This window comes from Zea mays, chromosome 9, assembly GCF_902167145.1.
Source record: "Zea mays cultivar B73 chromosome 9, Zm-B73-REFERENCE-NAM-5.0, whole genome shotgun sequence".
In the NCBI taxonomy this organism is placed as follows: Eukaryota; Viridiplantae; Streptophyta; class Magnoliopsida; order Poales; family Poaceae; genus Zea; species Zea mays.
In genome coordinates, this window is record NC_050104.1 from 19602355 (window position 1) to 19620879 (window position 18525).

An 18525-nucleotide genomic window follows, 5' to 3' on the forward strand; every position below is an offset into this window, starting at 1 on the left:
ACTAGGGTTGCGAGTTGCTGCCGGTTGTGAGTTTGCGACATCAGGTAGTAGGCTGAACTGGGCGTGGCCCGTGGACTGTGCCGCTGTTGGGCTGCCAACGGCTAGCGCTCAGCCTGGTGGGTGATACCTAATTTCGGGTAGAATGGGTATTTCGGGTACCGCGGGTGAATACCCGATTAGGCCCAAACTTAGTTCGGGTATTCAGTTTTGTTACCCGTTGGAATTGTTCGGGTAACGGGCATCGGGCTAAACGGGTACGGGTTCGGGTTTTTTGGGTAACGGGCTTCGGGCTCGGGTTTTATGCCCAGTCCTAGTCTGCAGCCAGTAGCACGAGCACCGGAGCACGAGATTGTTTTCTCCAATGGCGGAGCCGCGGAGCAGTGGAGCAAGACCGAGCGGCCGGCCAACGCCCAATGGGCCAAGCAGGAAGGAGAGGCAGGAGCCAGAGACGGAGGCCACCGCGGCCGCGGACGGACAAGCAGGCGGTCGGCCGGCCAGGTGAGGAGCGTGCTGCGGCGGCTGTGCTGCGCGTGCCTGTTGTTGGACTGAATACCTAGGTTTTGCTCTTTACTGGGCCGATTTAAGGTATGGCGCGGGCCATACTTGGCCATAACGGGCCCTCCGCCCCTGTCCCTCCCTCCTCCAGTCCTCCGGATCAGGCCGTCAACGAACGAGGACAGCAGTCAGCAGCACTCTCACATCCAACGGCCCAGATGGCGAGCAAACACAAACCCAACGAATCAAATTCGACTACTTGGGCCGTGTTGGGCAATAAAAGCCCAACTTATCAAACCAGAGCGAGCCCACCAAGCAGCCGCCTTCTTCCTTTGCGGAGGCGGAAACCCGAAAACCCTTCCTCTTCCGCCGACCTCTCGACAGCATTAGACGCAGGCGCCGCCGACTGCCGTGGAGAGCGCGAGGTAGCTACGGGTGCTAGGGTTTGGCTCGAGATGGGGAAGGCAAAGAGCAAGGGCCCTAAATTCGCGGCGGTGAAGAAGATTATCACCAAGAAAACCATCAATAAGTAAGGCAACCATCTCCAGCTGCCAGTCCGCTCCCCTATGGTTAGGTTCATGCTACTGGAAATTCTAATTTTTGTGTATGATAGGTACAAGGAGGATGTGCTGAACCACAAGAAGAAGGACGCGGACAAGGAGAAACTCGGCCGGAATGTGTGAGTGTTGTGTTTGCGCTCGGAATGGTTTCCTGTGCTTGTTTGGATTGTTGATGTTGTTTTCTTCTGTGATTTACAGGCCGCAGGTTTCGTCGGCGTTGTTCTTCAGCTACAACACAGCATTGGGGCCGCCGTATCGGGTGATTGTGGATACCAACTTCATCAATTTCTCGATACAGAATAAGGTTAGTCGTTTAATTATCAGCTGCTCTCCTATTTCACTGATATATTTTTTATGCAACAGAGGTTCAATACTTGCATGCCCACTGCTTCACTCAGTTAATAATTGAAGATACTGAGTTAATGTGGTGGATTTAATTGATTGTTGACCCGTTCCAGCTTATCTGTACTCTGTATGTTGTATTGTCACAAGAAATGTCGTGCACAATTCCACGTTGTTCGCTGGAGCTACTGACTCTTACCAGATACTGAAACCTTAGGGAAATTAAAAACAAATAGTTAGGATGACTGTTAAGTAAGTTAGGATATAAGCATTGTGATCCGTTTTACTGTTTTAGCAAATAGCAAAACAAACAGCAGCCAACCCCTCTGGGACTGGGAATCATGTTATAACTGTCTCGATTTCCCATCCGATATGGTTGCTGTGCTAAGAATGTTCCCTTCAACTCAGGATTTGATTCATTAACTGTAGTTAATTTTTAAATTCTGTATTCTACATAACACATAATAATGGGGCCACTCATATTTGTGACTAAATCCTCTTTTCCCCCCATGCAGCTGGATTTGGAGAAGGGAATGATGGATTGCCTTTATGCAAAATGTAAGCATTTAACTCTGTTATCTTGCATTCCCATTATCTTTTTGGTGAACTGAGATACCCCTTTAATATCTTTTCAACTCTGATGCCTTGTTATGAAGGTACCCCATGTATCACGGACTGTGTTATGGCTGAGCTTGAAAAGCTGGGGCAGAAGTATCGTGTGGCCTTGAGGTGTGCTCCTATCCAATGTTGTTCCCACATTGTGTTATTTAATGTCTTCTTTTGGCTTTATCTGCTTCATTGTCTCAAATAGAGGTTAGATTAGTTTTTTTTATCTATGCCTCTTGTTGTTATCTTCCACTATAAAGATGTCGATTGCATGTACTTGCTGTTATACTCAATTCTTCAGCATAACTTTCATCTATCTGCACAATCTAATTTACCTCCCTCACAGAATTGCCAAGGACCCTAGGTTCCAAAGATTAGCATGCACACACAAGGGAACCTATGCTGATGACTGCATTGTGGAGAGGGTCACTCAGGTAAAAGCTCTCTCTTCTTGAACACTCTTTGTTTGTTTGGAGCATGAGTACTGGGAGTATTCTATTAAGTGCTAACTCTATAGCGAGTTCGTAAGATAGCTCCTGCTAGGGAACTTGTGACTTACACTTATCACTAGTAAACTGCGACATTGGGCACAAAAGTGAATTAATTGTGTATATAATGTACATTCCTAGTTTCTTTTCAAATGTTAATTTAGAGATATATGCAAGTTCTTGAAGCATTGGCTGTTCAAATTTCAAACTTTATGCTTAGCCAACATTTGAGAGGTGTCTGATTGCTTTAGAATTTACTTTTGCCCAATCTTTGAGAGGTAGAAGGGCAGCCAGGTGCAGTGGTGAGAGATGTCTCACTGAGTCACCATGATGTGGGTTCTAAGGGTTCGAAGCAGACTTGCATTTGCGTGGTAAGGCTTGCCTCGGTTTATCCCTCTCTCAGACCCCACTCATGTGGGAATCTACGGCACTGGGTCTGATCTGCCCAATATTTGATAGGTGTGGCTGAATGCTATGTTTTCCGAGATTAGAGATTTTACTATATCTGTTCCCAAGGTGAACCAAAAATAGCACTTGTGTTTTCTCCGCTGAAATCCTTTTCCCATGCTTGTCTAAAGGATTGTGTCTGTATGTAGTATCCAAATTTGTTCCTAGTTAATCAACTGGAACTTGCATGTGAGTGATATCAAATACCCGTGTGCACCTATAGATGATATGTCCTATTCTTTTTATCTTAATGTATAGATCTATTTGTTATGCTTTTGCTTTGATTAATGTGCATTTCGTTGCGTTAGATTGTATTCTTCACCTTCACAATACCTAGTCAAATGATTATTTTGGTTTATTTACCTTGTATGCTACGCATCTTGTTTTATTTGTTCTAAACCATATATTTTACGTGGCAGCACAAATGCTACATAGTTGCTACTTGTGATAGAGATTTGAAAAGGAGGATAAGAAAGGTATGTTTGGTGTTTAGTGCTCATAGCTCAGGACATGCTTCTAATATCGCAAAAGCTTTTTCATGCATGCTTGTACCATGGGCATTTCCCCAATCTTGCAGGTTCCTGGTGTTCCAATCATGTACATCACAAGACATAGGTATTCGATAGAACGGCTCCCTGAGGCCACAATTGGTGGAGGTATGTGATATCTTCATCTGACAAACTTTGTTACTGTGTTCTCTCTGTCCCTAGCTTATATCCTACAATCACATAAGATTGCAGTACTCTGATGCTTTTTTGGCATTCTTGCAGCACCAAGAATCTGATCGGTGCAGACATGAGATGTTCTGGGATGTAATACTATGGCGGTACTTGTCCATCTGACCAAGTCACTATTTCATGTTTCAGTCCACGACAAGGACTAGGATAAGAACGCTGCTTTCTAGGTTGAGCTTACTGTAACTACTAAGAAATTTTTATTATGTACCAACCTTATCATTTCTACAATGTTGCGGGATGTCTGAAGTAATTCTTTGTTAAAAGATCGGGTATCCTGCTCCCTTTTGCTTCTCAATCTTGTGCGCTACAAGCCATAATCCCAATAGAGTGGCTCTTCCTGAATCTCTCATAGAGGATGAACATAGGAGTCCCTCATAATGTGAAACGGAGGCGACAACAATCTGCAACAGTCGTTGGATATTTAGGCCTTGTATTTCTACAGTGCTACAACACTTTACTAAAGTTTAGCACATGAAATCAAACAAGCATATTGAAAGAGCAGTGCTAAAGTTTAGCACCTATTAACACTGGCTCTTGTTTTGATACTAAATTATGTTAAAAGTGTGTCCCCTGACACATTAATGGTCCATGTCTATCCTTAGCATCTCCTTCAGCACTACTGAAGCTTATACCGAGTACAACAATGGCACTAAATTACCCACCAAAAGGCAAGCAAAAGTACAATCGAGGCACTAGGAATGACCAAACCCATTGCATAGGCCTGTTTTGTTCAACTCTTTTGAACAGCTTTTCTGAGAATCTGACAGTTTTTTCTAAACATCTTTTTTGGTACGAAGAGAATCTGTTGTGAAGAGAATCTGAATATAGTGAAGATTACGTGCGGAAGAAGATAAAATAGTCCACAGACTTTAGTATGTAGAAAGTGACGGTTTTCTGCTATCACAGTGAAGTTAGAGGCATCTTACCGAAATATCCAACGACTATTGTCCAATCTGTTCTTTTTATATTGATTCCATCCAACAATTTCTCAGTTCATTTTTTTAGACGCGTCCATCTCATACAAATTTCGCAATAACAAAAGGAGTCAACACAAAAAAAACCAGTCAAAATGAACAATTATGCAAAAATCTTGCAAAAATAAAAGCAATGAGAAACTCGCCAATATGCAATAGAGTTATAGGTAGCAGATGAATTTGATGCTCGCTGTGATCTCACCCACCGGACACATCAAGAACATGACGAGTCGCTGGAGCCTTTCACCTCTACCTCTTATAATAATAGATCGATGTTTTTCAATACGCTCACTAGAATAGGGCTAGGCGAGCTGAATATTTCTCGCATTGCAATGCACAGGTAGATTTACCAGTGGCTTTTGAAAATCAAAGTATTTTATAAATCTGTCGTTTATTTCTCTAATGCTTCAAAAAAAACCTTTACGAAGAAACAGTGCCTCGTTATGTAAACTAATGTAAATAAATTGTATTAGTTGATCTTTAACGACGACCCGATTCATTCCTAGGTATGATCCAGTGCGGACGGCCCCACATTGGCTCAACCTCGCCGGTGTTTAGATTCAGCCGCCCCATGCGCTCTAGCCTCGTAAGGTCTGTGAAGCCGACGTCGTATGCGACGGCCAGACGCCCACATGGGTGCGTCAGCTGATGGGCAAGGATCACGTACACGCGGTTCGCCTTCGCTCCCGTCGGGTCGGCGGTGACTGTGAACCCATGCGCGCCGTCGACGAACACCGCGCGGTCACCGATGTCGAGCACTGGCCTCCACCTCGGCGGCCTCTGGCTGTCCCTGTGCCGCGCGCGGTACGCTTTGGTAAAGACCACGCCGTCGCTGTCCCCGGCGCGGTGCACCAGGAGAATCGCGTCGTCCGTAGATGGCGCTAGGTAGGCGTAGTCGATGTCACACCCGGTTTTAGAAGGTAAACCGAATGCGAACCATGTACGTGCCAGGATCAGTTATTCACGTACACAGCAGTTACATAATATGGACATCATCACACAGTGCTCAAAATAGTATTAAAAAGGGAAATAGTCGATTACATCATACGTCTGAGACGTCCATATAGTTCTTACAATAAATCAAAGTGCGGAAAAGAAACGTAGATAACGCGGCCTTCACAGGCAGCCGACTGGGGGTTGCCGCTAACCCACACCTAGAACTCGTCGTAATCTTGGAACTCCTGGAAGTCTCCTTCCACAGCTTCATCTTCGCCTGAGCAGTGGTTGCAATGCTGACAACCTGGGGGGGGGGGGTTTGGTGTGTAGAGCAAGGGTGAGTACACATCAACATACTCAGCAAGTATCCTGTTTGGCTGTAGTGGACTAGCTTTATGTGGGGATAAGTCAAGCAGTTGCTTTTAGTTGGTCAGATTATTATTTACTAGTAGAAAGCCAAGTTTTAGCATTAACCCAAGTTATTAACCCGATGTACCCTTTCCAAACGGAAAGAATACCACTTACCAGCACCATAATCATAACCAAAACCATCAATCTCATAACCACCTGTACCACAATGTCTCTGATCAAGTATCACTAATCTCTGGAGCTCCCTTGGCCGCTCATAACCGCGAGCACGGCTGATATATCAGTTTCATAACACTCTGCAGAGGTTGTGCACTTTACCCACAAGCCGTGATTCCCTCTCTAGCCCGGGCTTGCAAGACCCTTATTCACTCCCGAGGTGAATGGCCAGGGATTCACTACGAAGCCTTTACAAAGATTCCCCGGGACTGTAGCCACCCGTTAGGTTTCCTAAATGCACCGCACTCCTCCCCAAGGGGCGAACCCAAACTTGGCAGAGCGAGCCGCATACACCGAGCCCCATTGACGGCACGACGGCTAAGTGAACTACACCCCGGATCCTCTAATTATTCAGCTAAGGGCACCCCATTCCACCCTCATGGTTGCACTGTTTTCCCGGGCGGTCATCCATAGAACAGGTCCTTACGGAGAGGCACTCGAGAAACCGCTCGAGTCCCCTTGAAAACCACAAGTATAATCATAAAGAAGAACGGGAAAACAGCGTATCATAGATAATCACATCATGTTCATTGATTAGAGTTGAGCAATAGCATCAGACTAAGTAGTAATAATCCGACCCAAATAGGTAAACAAGGACATGGATAACAAAAGCTAGTCAATCCTTAGGTATAAATGTGTAAAGCGGGGGGTGAATTAAAGAATGAATAGGACATAGATAGGTCAAAGGACACTTGCCTCCACCAAACGACTGCTGCTCAGGGGCTTCTCCTGCGAATTCCTCGGGCTCTTCGACCGGATCGTTCTCTATGCGAGCGCAAACATACATACATTCATCCACATATTTAATACAAAAGAACAGTACACCATACAAGATAACAAATAAAGCGAATATGCATCAAGTATGACATTCGATAACGCATTTGTTATGGTTAGAAAGGGACGGGAAAGGTCTCGCAGGGGGTTAAATCTTATGCACTAATGACGCAATTGGTTTTTTAACAAAATAATTCTGTCATATGTATTTATATATACTAATGGAAACCTAATCACTTTTAGTTGATCAACATTGCACAGGGTAAACAATTAACTACGTGAATCAATAGCATAACGGAATTTTAAATTAAACTTCCTATTTTCCCATAGCATGAACAGTGATTAGCCTACTTAAAATACGGTAATTAAGATCACAGAAAGTAAATAAAATAAAATAAAAAAAAATAAAAAAAAACAGAGGGGAGGGGGCGGTTGAACCGGCCCTAGGGCGGTTGAACCGGCCCGGGGGCAGGCGGCCGAGCTGGGGCGGCCGAGCGCGGGGGGGGCGGCCGAGCTGGGGCCGGGGGCGGCTGAGCCGGGGCCGAGGCCGGCTGAACCGGGGCCGAGACAGGGGGGGGCGCGACCAGGGGCCAGGGCGGGCGGCGGGCGCGGCCAGGGGGCCGAGCGGGCGGCGGGCGCGGCCAGGGGGCCGAGCGGGCGGGGCTGGGGGCGGCCGGGCGGCGCGGTCGGGCGGCCGGGCGCGGCCAAGGGCCAGGGCGGGCGGCGGGCGCGGCCAGGGGGCCGAGCGGGCGGGGCTGGGGGCGGCCGGGCGGCGCGGTCGGGCGGCCGGGCGCGGCCAAGGGCCAGCGGCCAAGGGGAGAAGGAGGGGAGGGGGAAGGAGAGAGGAGGGAGAAGGGGAAGGGGAGGGGGCTCACCGGCGAGGGGGGGGGGCCGACGGCGAGGGCACGCAGCCGGGGTCGGGGCAGCGGCGGCGGCTAGGGCAGGGAGGTGGGTGGGGCGGCGGCTTGGGTGGGGAGGGAGAGAGGGAGAGAATGAGGGAGAGGGAGAGGGGATTTGGGGAAAAAGAGGGGGGGGGTGGGGGCGGCTGGGCCTGCTTTGGGCCCAAGAGGGGGGGGGCGCAGGGGCTTGGGCCGGCCGGGGTCGGCCCACGGCGCGGGAGAGAGAGAAAAAGAGGAGAGAAAAAGAGAGGGAGAAAAAAAGAAAGAAAAGATCTTCTCCACATTTTCGAAATCCGATCTTTCTACATGAATGCAATTGCGCTTTCGAAGCAATCAAAAGAAATGCAGGGTTCGGCATGGTGCATCAAACAACATAAGGTATTTAGGGTTTTTCTTACACGGGAAATCCAAACCGAATCCCGCTAGAACTTTGGAAAAGGTCAAGGTTTAGCGAGGGGAAAAAGAAAAAGAAAAGGTAACGCCCGAATTTTGGCGAGTAAAGAAAAGAAAAAATTCAACTGCAAAATTCGGGGCGTTACAAACCTATCCCCCTTAAAAGAATCTCGCCCTCGAGATTCAGGGCTGGCTAGCAAAGAGCTCCGGGTACTTGGCCATCAGATCATCTTCACGCTCCCAGGTTGCTTCTTCCTCAGAGTGGTGACTCCATCTGACTTTGCACATTCTGACGGTCTTCCTTCGGGTGACTCTATCTGCAACCTCAAGGATCTGAGCTGGCTTCTCAACATAGGTCAAGTCCTCCTGGACTTCCAGACCTTCCACTGGCAACTGCTCTTCCGGCACACGCAAGCACTTCTTCAACTGAGACACATGAAAGACATTATGCACAGCAGACAAATTCTCTGGCAGGCTGAGCTGATAAGCCACTTCTCCTCGTCTTGCAAGAATCTGATACGGACCAATGTAGCGGGGTGCCAGCTTGCCTTTGACTCCGAATCTTCTGACTCCTCTGATCGGTGACACTTTCAGATAGACAAAGTCTCCGACTTCAAAACTCAGCTCTCTTCTTCTTGTGTCTGCATAGCTTCGCTGCCTTGATTGCGCTATCTTCAGATTCTCTCGGACCATCTTGATGTTCTCTTCGGCTTCAAGCAAAATATCTGGCCCAAACACTTGCTTTTCTCCAGGCTGATCCCATTGCAACGGAGTTCTGCAACTCCTTTCATACAGCGCTTGAAATGGTGACATCTTCAAACTGGCCTGATAACTGTTGTTATAGGAAAACTCTGCATAAGGCAATCGCTTGTCCCATCCGGACTGATCTTGCAACGCACATGCTCTCAACATATCTTCAAGAATTTGATTGGTTCTTTCGGTCTGGCCATCTGTCTGCGGGTGATAAGCTGAACTGAAATTCAGATGCGTGCCCAAGGCTTCATGCAACTGCTGCCAGAAATGAGAGGTGAACTGCGTTCCTCTGTCTGACACTATCTTCTTTGGCACACCATGAAGACAAACGATCCGAGACATATACAATTCTGCCAATACTGCACTGTTGTAGTTGGTCTTGACAGGTATGAAGTGGGCTGACTTGGTCAAACGGTCCACTACTACCCAAATGGAGTCGTAGCCGGCTCGAGTGCGAGGCAATCCGACTATGAAATCCATACCAATTTCATCCCATTTCCACTGAGGGATCTGCAACGGTTGCAACAATCCAGCTGGTCTCTGGTGTTCTGCCTTAATTCTTCGACAACTATCGCACATAGCCACATGCTCTGCGATTTCTCTTTTCATTCCGTACCACCAGAATTTCTTCTTCAGATCCTGATACATCTTCTCACTGCCAGGGTGAATCGAATAAGCTGTCTCATGAGCTTCCTTAAGAATCAACTCCCGAGTAGACTGGACATTGGGAACACACAAGCGGTCTTTGAACCATACCACACCTTCTGCATCTTCTCGAAAGTCTTTGCCTCTGCCATCTAGAATCAGTCGCCGAATCTCACTGATTTTCTCATCATTCTTCTGCGCTTCTTTGATTTCGCGCTCCAAGGTAGGTTCCAACTCAACTGTGACTCCTCGCGAATTGTTCAGAAATCCGAGACTCAATCTGTCAAACTCCTTGGCCAACTCATAAGGCATCGGACGAGCAACCATCAGATTGACTTGACTCTTTCTGCTCAGAGCATCTGCCACTACGTTTGCTTTGCCTGGATGGTAATGAATCTCCAACTCATAGTCTTTGATCAATTCTAACCATCTTCGTTGCCTCATGTTCAATTCTGACTGAGTGAATATGTACTTCAGACTCTTATAGTCTGTGTAAACATCACATTTCTGTCCATACAGATAGTGCCTCCATGTCTTCAGTGCGTGAACCACTGCTGCCAACTCTAGATCATGGATTGGGTAGTTCTTCTCATGAACCTTCAACTGTCGGGACGAGTAAGCCACAACTCTTCCCTCTTGCATCAACACACATCCCAAACCTGTGTAACAAGCATCGCAATACACCGAGAAGGGCTTGTGCACATCAGGCAAGACTAGGACGGGCGCTGTAGTCAACTTCTCTTTCAGCGCTTCAAAGGCCTCTTGGCATTTCTGGGTCCACTTGAACTCAACTTTGTTGCCTAGCAACGCTGTCATTGGCTTCGCAATCTTCGAAAACCCTTCAATGAATCGCCGATAATATCCGGCCATTCCAATGAAGCTCTTGATTCCTCGAGCATCCGTTGGCGCTTTCCAGTTCAGAATGTCTGCCACTTTCTTCGGATCCACAGCCAATCCTTCTTTGTTGATTATGTGACCCAAGAACAGGATTTCACTGATCCAGAACTCACACTTGCTCAACTTTGCATACAACTGGTGCTCTCGCAATCTCTGCAATACCATTCTCAAATGATCTGCATGCTCTTCTTCACTTTGAGAATAAACCAGAATGTCATCAATGAATACCACCACGAACTTATCAAGATAATCCATGAATACACTGTTCATCAAGTTCATAAAGAATGCTGGCGCATTGGTCAAACCAAAAGACATCACTGTGAACTCATATAAACCATACTTGGTAATGAATGCCGTCTTCGGAATGTCCGAAGGTCGGATCCTGAGCTGATGATAACCTGACCTCAGATCAATCTTGGAGAACACACTGGCTCCTCTCAACTGGTCGAACAGATCTTCTATTCTGGGCAAAGGATACTTGTTCTTGATCGTGACTTCATTCAAAGCTCGATAATCGATACACATCCTCTTGGTGCCATCTTTCTTCTCCACGAACAAGACAGGGGCGGCCCAAGGCGAGGTGCTTGGCCGGATGTAACCTTTCTCTGACAGCTCATCAATTTGCTTCTTAAGTTCATCCAACTCTGGTCCGGATATTCTGTAAGCTCTCTTAGAGATGGGGGCGGTTCCAGGAAGAAGCTCTATAGCAAATTCAACTTTCCGCTCTGGTGGCATACCCGGTAAGTCCTTAGGAAACACATCTGGGAATTCAGACACAACCTTGATACTCTCAATTGGGTCTGCTTCACTGCTATCGACAGCCATCTGATAACAACTTCCTTTCTTTGGCTCAGGCGGGACTAACTCGGTCACCACTTCCTCTCCTAGTGGGGACACCAACTTGATTGTCCTTTTATCACAACTGATAACTGCCTGATACTTATCTAGCCAATTCATCCCTAGGATGACATCTATTCCCTGAGTACCCATTACTATAAGGTTGGCGGGAAACGCTATCCCCCTTATTTCCACACTTACATTTAAACAAATGCTATCAGCTCGAATTCTACCACCGGCTGAGTCAATTTGAATAGGGGTTGACATGGTAGTAATTGGAAGATTATGTGCTTCTACCCATGATGCAGTAATGAAAGAATGTGTTGCTCCAGTATCAAATAACACTTCTGCAATATGGGAGTCGACTGGGAACATACCTACTATCATGCCGGGGGTCTCCTGAACTGCTTCAGCTTCCAAGTGGTTCAGTCTTCCATGATTATAGCGCTGCTGAGAGCGGTTGCCTGCTCCAGACTGAGACACATTCTGCTTTGCTGGGGCATTGGGGCCTGACTGCTGCTGGGCTGCCTTCTTCGGACATTGCATCACCCAATGGCCTTGCTCTCCACAGTGGAAACATGCCCTGTTTCCAACCTGAGCTGGTGCTGCCTGACTGTTCTGCTGATTTGCTGGGGCAGGAAGACGAGGTGCTTGCTGATTCTGCTTCTGAAACTGACCTCCTGACTGATTGCTCTGACGGTTCTGGTACTGATTCTGAGGGTACTGCCTTTGAAACTGCTGATACTGCTGACGCTGCTGATGCTGCTGAGGTGGACGCTGGTTCTGCCTGAACTGCTGAGGTTGATTGCCTGAGAAACGAGGACGGCTGCTGCTTCCAGGCTGGGGTCCACTGATCTTGCGCTTACGATCTTCCATCTCCTTACGCTTTCTCTCTGTCATGATTGCTCTGTCAATCAGGTGCTGGAATGTCGGGAAGGTGTGGTTCATCAGCTGATACTGCAGGGGGTCAACCAAGCCTCTCAGAAAACGGTACTGTCGCTTGGCGTCGGTGTTGACATCTTCAGGAGCATAGCGAGACAATTGCAGAAACCTGTCTCGATACTCACTGACAGACGATGACCCTTGCTTAAGGGCCAGGAACTCCTCCTTCTTCACTGTCATCAGACCTGCAGGCACATGGTACTGACGAAAGCTGCCTCTGAATTCTTCCCAGGTGATGGTGTCGGGGTTGGCATGGGTGGCGAGGTAAGACTCCCACCATGACTGGGCTGCTCCTCTCAACAGACGGGGACCATACAGAACTTTCTCCCTGTCATCGCACTGAGCGGTATGCAACTCCCGCTCCACAGTGCGCAGCCAATCTTCAGCATCCATGGGGTCAGAAGAGTGAGCGAACGTTGGTGGATGACCTCTCATGAATTCAGCACGCTTGTCTCTAGGCATCTGAGGCATCTGAGGCTGGGGTGGAGCCTGCTGCTGCTGCTGCTGCTGCTGAATGGCGGCCAGAGTCTGACCGATGGCTTGAACTGCCTGAGTCTGCATCAGAAACATCTGCTCAATCGACATCGGGGGCGGGGGCGGCAGGTGCTGCTGCTGGGGTACCTCATCCTGCGGAGCGGCTCGCTCCTGCTGAGCACGCCTTCCTCCTCTACGCCTGTTCTCTGACATCTGCAGAACGCAACCACACATCAGAACTGATCTGGCAAAGCTTGCAGCATAAGAAAAGAGTATAGAATTCTCCAACAGCACTGAACAGATGAGCATCTTCACTGATCTCCAACACAGACCACACAGCTTCTCAGATAAAGAGGAAAGGAGAATAATGGGTTTCCCAACTATATAACTAACTTTATTGACATAGTATGTAAACCAAAATGCAGGGGATACCCACACTCTGGTGACAATCATTACAAAGATCCAAATCAAACATAGTTCATCATGACAAACATAGATGCACAGGATATAGCAAACTACCCTGTCTAACTAAGACTAACTAAGACCGAGACTAACGCTAAGACTGAAGCTTCCATGTATATATTTATTTCGTATTAATTACAAGATCCAACTCTAACGATCTATGGTTCTAGGTTTATCTTGGTCTTGCAGGCGGGATTGCCATAAGACTGGTGTCCACGCTGAGGTGAGCGGTACGGGTGCTGAGTCCCAACGGGAGCGGGGGAACCACCGTCCAGATAACGACGTTCCGCGCGCTCAGCCCGCAGCAGGGCGATCTCAGCACGAGCCCTACTCAGCTCGTCTAATGCATGGTCCAGCTCCGTGTTTAGCACGGCGGCTAGGTTGACTGTGCTGCTCAACCTAGGATTGCCCTCACCGACAGGTGAGACAATCACGCCTCCTGTGCTGCCAGATGGACGGCGGGGGTAATACTTCAGGTCAAGACCGTCAGCTGCCCCACCGAAAACCGAGCAGTAGTGCGAAAGCACACGCCGTGCAGCATCTTGCATGGCTGCCTCAGCTGAGTCCCGCTCAGAGATAGAATAGTGCTCTGAACAGGCCTCTGCACCCTGGAGACTGTCCTCCGGGCAGCGCACCAAGCAAGTTGCCTCCCAGCGATCCGGGTAGACCCCGCGACTATGCTGGTAGACCACACAGCGATACTCGACGGACCAAGTATGCCGGTCAAATGCCCGACGTAGCAGGGTGTCGAGCGCATCATGGAAGTGACACCCGCGAGCAGCGTCGCGAGTGATGGGTCGAGCAACCCATCCTTCCGGCTCAGGATTAGCAGAGAAGTCGGTGTCGTGGCTCGAGCTGTCGTCGCCATCTCCGTCGTCTGGGTCTCCTCCAGCAGCTACTCCAGAGGCTGGGGCGCCCAGTGGTGGTGCAGGGGGCGGCTCCAGAGGAAGCACAGGGGAGCAGCTCCTCACAGACTCTATCTCCTGGTGGAGCGAGAGGGAAGAGCTCTGCTGCTCCTGTCGTCGACGCTCCTGCTCCTCACGCAGGCGGTGGTGTAGTCTCTCCAAGTGGCTGGACTGTCCGGCCACGGGACGGCGAAGCGGACGCTCAGCAAGGCGGGAGGGTAAGAAGGGGATGACTGACTTTCGTGCAGTGTGTCTAAGTCGAGCCATCTACAAAAGACATCGCAAGCAAAAGGGTGAGAACAGAATTAATATGACCAGCAAGTAATAAGTAAATGAAGGATCAGAATGAAACACAATTTTTTTAGCAAGGTATAATATATAGTAGAACATAGGTTTGGTCGGTAGGACCAACTTTTGAAGGGATATCAAAGTCAAGGAAGAGACAGAGGTCTATAATCCTTAGAACGACCATTCTACTCTAGGTTAGCGGTCCTACAGTCAGCACGGCTTTGATACCACTTATGTCACACCCGGTTTTAGAAGGTAAACCGAATGCGAACCATGTACGTGCCAGGATCAGTTATTCACGTACACAGCAGTTACATAATATGGACATCATCACACAGTGCTCAAAATAGTATTAAAAAGGGAAATAGTCGATTACATCATACGTCTGAGACGTCCATATAGTTCTTACAATAAATCAAAGTGCGGAAAAGAAACGTAGATAACGCGGCCTTCACAGGCAGCCGACTGGGGGTTGCCGCTAACCCACACCTAGAACTCGTCGTAATCTTGGAACTCCTGGAAGTCTCCTTCCACAGCTTCATCTTCGCCTGAGCAGTGGTTGCAATGCTGACAACCTGGGGGGGGTTTGGTGTGTAGAGCAAGGGTGAGTACACATCAACATACTCAGCAAGTATCCTGTTTGGCTGTAGTGGACTAGCTTTATGTGGGGATAAGTCAAGCAGTTGCTTTTAGTTGGTCAGATTATTATTTACTAGTAGAAAGCCAAGTTTTAGCATTAACCCAAGTTATTAACCCGATGTACCCTTTCCAAACGGAAAGAATACCACTTACCAGCACCATAATCATAACCAAAACCATCAATCTCATAACCACCTGTACCACAATGTCTCTGATCAAGTATCACTAATCTCTGGAGCTCCCTTGGCCGCTCATAACCGCGAGCACGGCTGATATATCAGTTTCATAACACTCTGCAGAGGTTGTGCACTTTACCCACAAGCCGTGATTCCCTCTCTAGCCCGGGCTTGCAAGACCCTTATTCACTCCCGAGGTGAATGGCCAGGGATTCACTACGAAGCCTTTACAAAGATTCCCCGGGACTGTAGCCACCCGTTAGGTTTCCTAAATGCACCGCACTCCTCCCCAAGGGGCGAACCCAAACTTGGCAGAGCGAGCCGCATACACCGAGCCCCATTGACGGCACGACGGCTAAGTGAACTACACCCCGGATCCTCTAATTATTCAGCTAAGGGCACCCCATTCCACCCTCATGGTTGCACTGTTTTCCCGGGCGGTCATCCATAGAACAGGTCCTTACGGAGAGGCACTCGAGAAACCGCTCGAGTCCCCTTGAAAACCACAAGTATAATCATAAAGAAGAACGGGAAAACAGCGTATCATAGATAATCACATCATGTTCATTGATTAGAGTTGAGCAATAGCATCAGACTAAGTAGTAATAATCCGACCCAAATAGGTAAACAAGGACATGGATAACAAAAGCTAGTCAATCCTTAGGTATAAATGTGTAAAGCGGGGGGTGAATTAAAGAATGAATAGGACATAGATAGGTCAAAGGACACTTGCCTCCACCAAACGACTGCTGCTCAGGGGCTTCTCCTGCGAATTCCTCGGGCTCTTCGACCGGATCGTTCTCTATGCGAGCGCAAACATACATACATTCATCCACATATTTAATACAAAAGAACAGTACACCATACAAGATAACAAATAAAGCGAATATGCATCAAGTATGACATTCGATAACGCATTTGTTATGGTTAGAAAGGGACGGGAAAGGTCTCGCAGGGGGTTAAATCTTATGCACTAATGACGCAATTGGTTTTTTAACAAAATAATTCTGTCATATGTATTTATATATACTAATGGAAACCTAATCACTTTTAGTTGATCAACATTGCACAGGGTAAACAATTAACTACGTGAATCAATAGCATAACGGAATTTTAAATTAAACTTCCTATTTTCCCATAGCATGAACAGTGATTAGCCTACTTAAAATACGGTAATTAAGATCACAGAAAGTAAATAAAATAAAATAAAAAAAAATAAAAAAAAACAGAGGGGAGGGGCGGTTGAACCGGCCCTAGGGCGGTTGAACCGGCCCGGGGGCAGGCGGCCGAGCTGGGGCGGCCGAGCGCGGGGGGGGGGGCGGCCGAGCTGGGGCCGGGGGCGGCTGAGCCGGGGCCGAGGCCGGCTGAACCGGGGCCGAGACAGGGGGGGGCGCGACCAGGGGCCAGGGCGGGCGGCGGGCGCGGCCAGGGGGCCGAGCGGGCGGCGGGCGCGGCCAGGGGGCCGAGCGGGCGGGGCTGGGGGCGGCCGGGCGGCGCGGTCGGGCGGCCGGGCGCGGCCAAGGGCCAGGGCGGGCGGCGGGCGCGGCCAGGGGGCCGAGCGGGCGGGGCTGGGGGCGGCCGGGCGGCGCGGTCGGGCGGCCGGGCGCGGCCAAGGGCCAGCGGCCAAGGGGAGAAGGAGGGGAGGGGGAAGGAGAGAGGAGGGAGAAGGGGAAGGGGAGGGGGCTCACCGGCGAGGGGGGGGGGCGACGGCGAGGGCACGCAGCCGGGGTCGGGGCAGCGGCGGCGGCTAGGGCAGGGAGGTGGGTGGGGCGGCGGCTTGGGTGGGGAGGGAGAGAGGGAGAGAATGAGGGAGAGGGAGAGGGGATTTGGGGAAAAAGAGGGGGGGGGTGGGGGCGGCTGGGCCTGCTTTGGGCCCAAGAGGGGGGGGGGGCGCAGGGGCTTGGGCCGGCCGGGGTCGGCCCACGGCGCGGGAGAGAGAGAAAAAGAGGAGAGAAAAAGAGAGGGAGAAAAAAAGAAAGAAAAGATCTTCTCCACATTTTCGAAATCCGATCTTTCTACATGAATGCAATTGCGCTTTCGAAGCAATCAAAAGAAATGCAGGGTTCGGCATGGTGCATCAAACAACATAAGGTATTTAGGGTTTTTCTTACACGGGAAATCCAAACCGAATCCCGCTAGAACTTTGGAAAAGGTCAAGGTTTAGCGAGGGGAAAAAGAAAAAGAAAAGGTAACGCCCGAATTTTGGCGAGTAAAGAAAAGAAAAAATTCAACTGCAAAATTCGGGGCGTTACAGTCGACGTCGCCGAAGCCCGGCGGCGCAGGGATCTTCGTGCGGGCCTGCAGCGTGCCGGCGTCGATGATTGTAGTTTTCAGCGTGCGCAGCTCGAGGACGAAGAAGAGCCCGTCGCGGTAGTTGACGGTCATGGGCGAGCCGAGCTTTGACTGGTGCACCGGCATCCACCGCTCGCCGCCGTGCTCGCAGAAGAAGGTCGTGTCGCCGCGGGCCAGCATGACGCCTCGCGGGGACCAGTCCCACGCCAACCCGTCGTCGGTGACGCGCGCGCAGCGCAGACGTGGCTCCTTCTCCGAGAAGGGGATGGGCAGGTCCGGCAGCGGTGCGCGCGAGCCGGTGAAGGGGTCGACGAGGTGGCACGGGTGCCTGTAGCACACATCCGTGGCTAGCACCATCCCGCCGTACGGAGACGGCACGAGCCGGCGGCCGAGCACCGGAGGCATTGGCCGCACGTCGGCGCTGTTAAGCATGCGCATGTGGGCGAGGGAGAAGAACTTGTAACCGTGCTCCGATGCGAACGCGACGCACGGGAGCATCACCGATTCCTCTTCGTGGCCACCATGCTCCGTCTCCATGCTCATCTCAGGTACAGGCGGCGCGAGCATTGTGTTGGTTGGAGAACAAAACGACGGGTATATATATCTCTACTCCTGCCCTTCCATATGTTACAAATCAACCCGCACGCCCCGCCCCCGACCCGTAGGCCGTAGCCGACACCTCACACACACCGCCGCCTCCCCGAGCCTGCCCCCCGACGATGCCGCACCCGCCCGCCACCTCGCTCTAACGGTGCTCCGCGCATGTCGCGCCCGCCTACCAGCTTACCGCATCTCGCGCGCCGTTCACGACCTCCGCCTGCTCCGCAACGAATCCCCCTCACCTCGCTCTGCCCGCCCCTCCTCCCTATAAAGCCTAGCTATTCTGCTCACCTCGCTGCGCCCCGACGACGCCACAACTCCACCACCTCCTCCAGTTACCCGACATCGGTGCCACGCTCCTCCTCGCCATGTGTGACTC

The 18525-nt window shown here is 49.9% G+C and overlaps 2 protein-coding genes across 2 annotated transcripts; one reads left to right on the forward strand and one right to left on the reverse strand.

Annotated features, from left to right (window-relative positions):
* The first annotated feature begins 235 nt into the window (after positions 1–235).
* Positions 236–3970, forward strand: LOC103638052 (rRNA-processing protein FCF1 homolog). Its single transcript, XM_020543962.2, has 9 exons — positions 236–1024; positions 1109–1174; positions 1254–1359; positions 1913–1955; positions 2054–2126; positions 2350–2437; positions 3358–3414; positions 3516–3594; positions 3709–3970. The coding sequence occupies exons 1-9, from the start codon at positions 588–590 to the stop codon at positions 3720–3722; spliced, it is 963 nt and encodes a 320-aa protein (XP_020399551.2). The 5' UTR covers positions 236–587; the 3' UTR covers positions 3723–3970.
* A 1159-nt stretch (positions 3971–5129) lies between these two features.
* LOC118473430 (uncharacterized) lies at positions 5130–18113 on the reverse strand. The gene is made up of 2 exons (XM_035962807.1): positions 17513–18113; positions 5130–5548 (listed from the first exon to the last, which is right to left on the reverse strand). The coding sequence occupies exons 1-2, from the start codon at positions 18111–18113 to the stop codon at positions 5130–5132; spliced, it is 1020 nt and encodes a 339-aa protein (XP_035818700.1).
* Between the last annotated feature and the right edge of the window lie 412 nt (positions 18114–18525).